At 33.1% G+C, this 2,007-nt stretch overlaps 1 protein-coding gene across 1 annotated transcript; it reads left to right on the top strand.

Moving 5' to 3' along the window:
- On the top strand, window positions 600–1,530 carry LOC109230069 (dirigent protein 22-like). Its single transcript, XM_019395602.1, has one exon. It carries the CDS (start codon window positions 695–697, stop codon window positions 1,262–1,264), a length of 570 nt encoding a protein of 189 aa, XP_019251147.1. The 5' UTR covers window positions 600–694; the 3' UTR covers window positions 1,265–1,530.

The following is a 2,007-nucleotide window of genomic DNA, read 5'->3' as shown; positions in this document are numbered from 1 at the left end:
TAGTTGAATAAATTAGAGGCTCACGACCTAGTTGACATTATCATATGACTGGTGGAGTATAGTGAGTGGTTTTTTCTCGGATGGTTTGTGATAAAGTTTTACTAATATTATTTTATATCTACCGACAGTGTTATTAAAAATTTTTATATAATCAATTTAACTTTTTGCAGAATGTTACTTCCTTTATTTTTTACTTTAATAATTTCAATGAATTTGTTATCTTTAATTATCTTTACGGTAATCTGATAATGTACGAAAATATTAAATCCATTAGGATCCTTTTGCTCATAGGAGCGTCTCACGGTTATCTTTCGTCCCAAATATACCCCTCCCACTATCGTTGTGACGCTTCCACCGTGTCAACCAATATTAATTTTTATGATAAAAAATTGTTAGTCAGAGGGGCATATAAGACAAAAATTAATGGTGAGGGCCCTTATTAGCCGATAGATTAATGGAAGGCATATTAAGATTAATTGCAGACGTTTAGGGACAAATTTGATCATTTTCCAATTAAACTATTACCGTATATAAGTTAAATCCAAATTTTATATGGTTAACAGACCAAGTTATGGTTTTTACAATATGTAAACCTTTCGCCTTGACCTTTCTATAAATAACGGGTACCCACACACAGTTACACACCATATGGTTTCATTTCCCACGAATTAAGGGACCAAACGAATTTGCTTCCATGGCTAAACTATTCCATATCCTCCTCATCTCCATTCTCCTCTTTCTAGTAGCTTTTCCGGCCACCGGAGAAGAAGAACACATATTTGGAAAATCCTTAAAGAGAAAATCTATGGGTCTTAAAAAGGAAAAACTCAGCCATTTCAAATTCTACTGGCATGACGTCCTTAGTGGCTCCAAACCAACATCTATGATGATTATCCCACCACCAAAAAACACAACCACAGGCTTTGGTCAAATGAATATGATAGATAATGCTTTAACCCTAGGACCAGAGTTGAGTTCCAAAATTGTTGGAAGGGCACAAGGGTTTTATGCTTCTGCTTCACAAAATGATGTTGGTTTAATGATGGTCATGAATTTTGCCTTTGTTGAAGGGAAATATAATGGAAGTACCTTTACCGTACTTGGCCGGAATTCGGTGTTCGAGAAGGTGAGAGAGATGGCAGTGATCGGCGGCAGTGGGCTTTTCCGATTTGCTAGAGGATATGTTCAGGCCAGTACTCATTCATGGGATATGAAAACTGGTGATGCTACTGTTCAATATGATGCCTATGTATTGCATTATTGAGGTCTAGTAACTATAATTAATGTCTAAGTTACTTTTCATTTTTTTTTTTAATTTACTCTTTGGCAGCTAGTTTTAAGCAATAATTGTCGTACGATCACACCTTTTTCCCTCATCTTGTCAATTGTCGTATTGGAGCTGGATTATTAGACCTGTTGATATTTGTTTCATAAGTCAAGAACAGTTTATGTCAATTATCAAGCTTTTGTTACTTGATTTATTACTTGAATGAAGAAAGAAGAATCAAGTCGAGGGAATATTATTAATTACCATGGATAAAATGCATTGCCTTTTTAATACAATCCCACTGATCTAATTTAAGTTGTGCACTTTTCTTTTTAGTTTTTCCAAAAAAAAAGAAGATATTTTTATATTTAAAAATAATTAACTTTAATGTATTCTCATATAAATTGCTAAATATTGTCAAAATTCATTCCTTCTTCTAAAAGCCCTTGCCCTGTTGCCCAATCCAACAATATCACATAATATAGGACCGAGAAAGTAATTCTTATGATTTGATTAATTACTAAAGAAGATTTAGGCTCACTTTTTATAATTTCAAGGAAGAATGGAGAATATCTTGTTCAGGGAATTGATGTGGGTAAGATCCAAATATAATTCTTATAATCTGAAACGATTGAATAGATCGACATCAATTTCAGTGGTCTTACTAAAGAAATTTATGCTACAAGAACTTCTTGGATAGAATTGATTTATCAAATTTTGTTAATCAAGTTTATTAATCA

This window comes from Nicotiana attenuata, chromosome 1 (genome assembly GCF_001879085.1).
Source record: "Nicotiana attenuata strain UT chromosome 1, NIATTr2, whole genome shotgun sequence".
Classification (NCBI taxonomy): domain Eukaryota; kingdom Viridiplantae; phylum Streptophyta; class Magnoliopsida; order Solanales; family Solanaceae; genus Nicotiana; species Nicotiana attenuata.
This window is presented reverse-complemented; position numbering and strand designations above follow the sequence as displayed.

Excerpts from the sequence above, each read along its gene's own strand:
- LOC109230069 (XM_019395602.1), top strand. The coding sequence starts at position 695 with ATGGCTAAACTATTCCATATCCTCCTCATCTCCATTCTCCTCTTTCTA.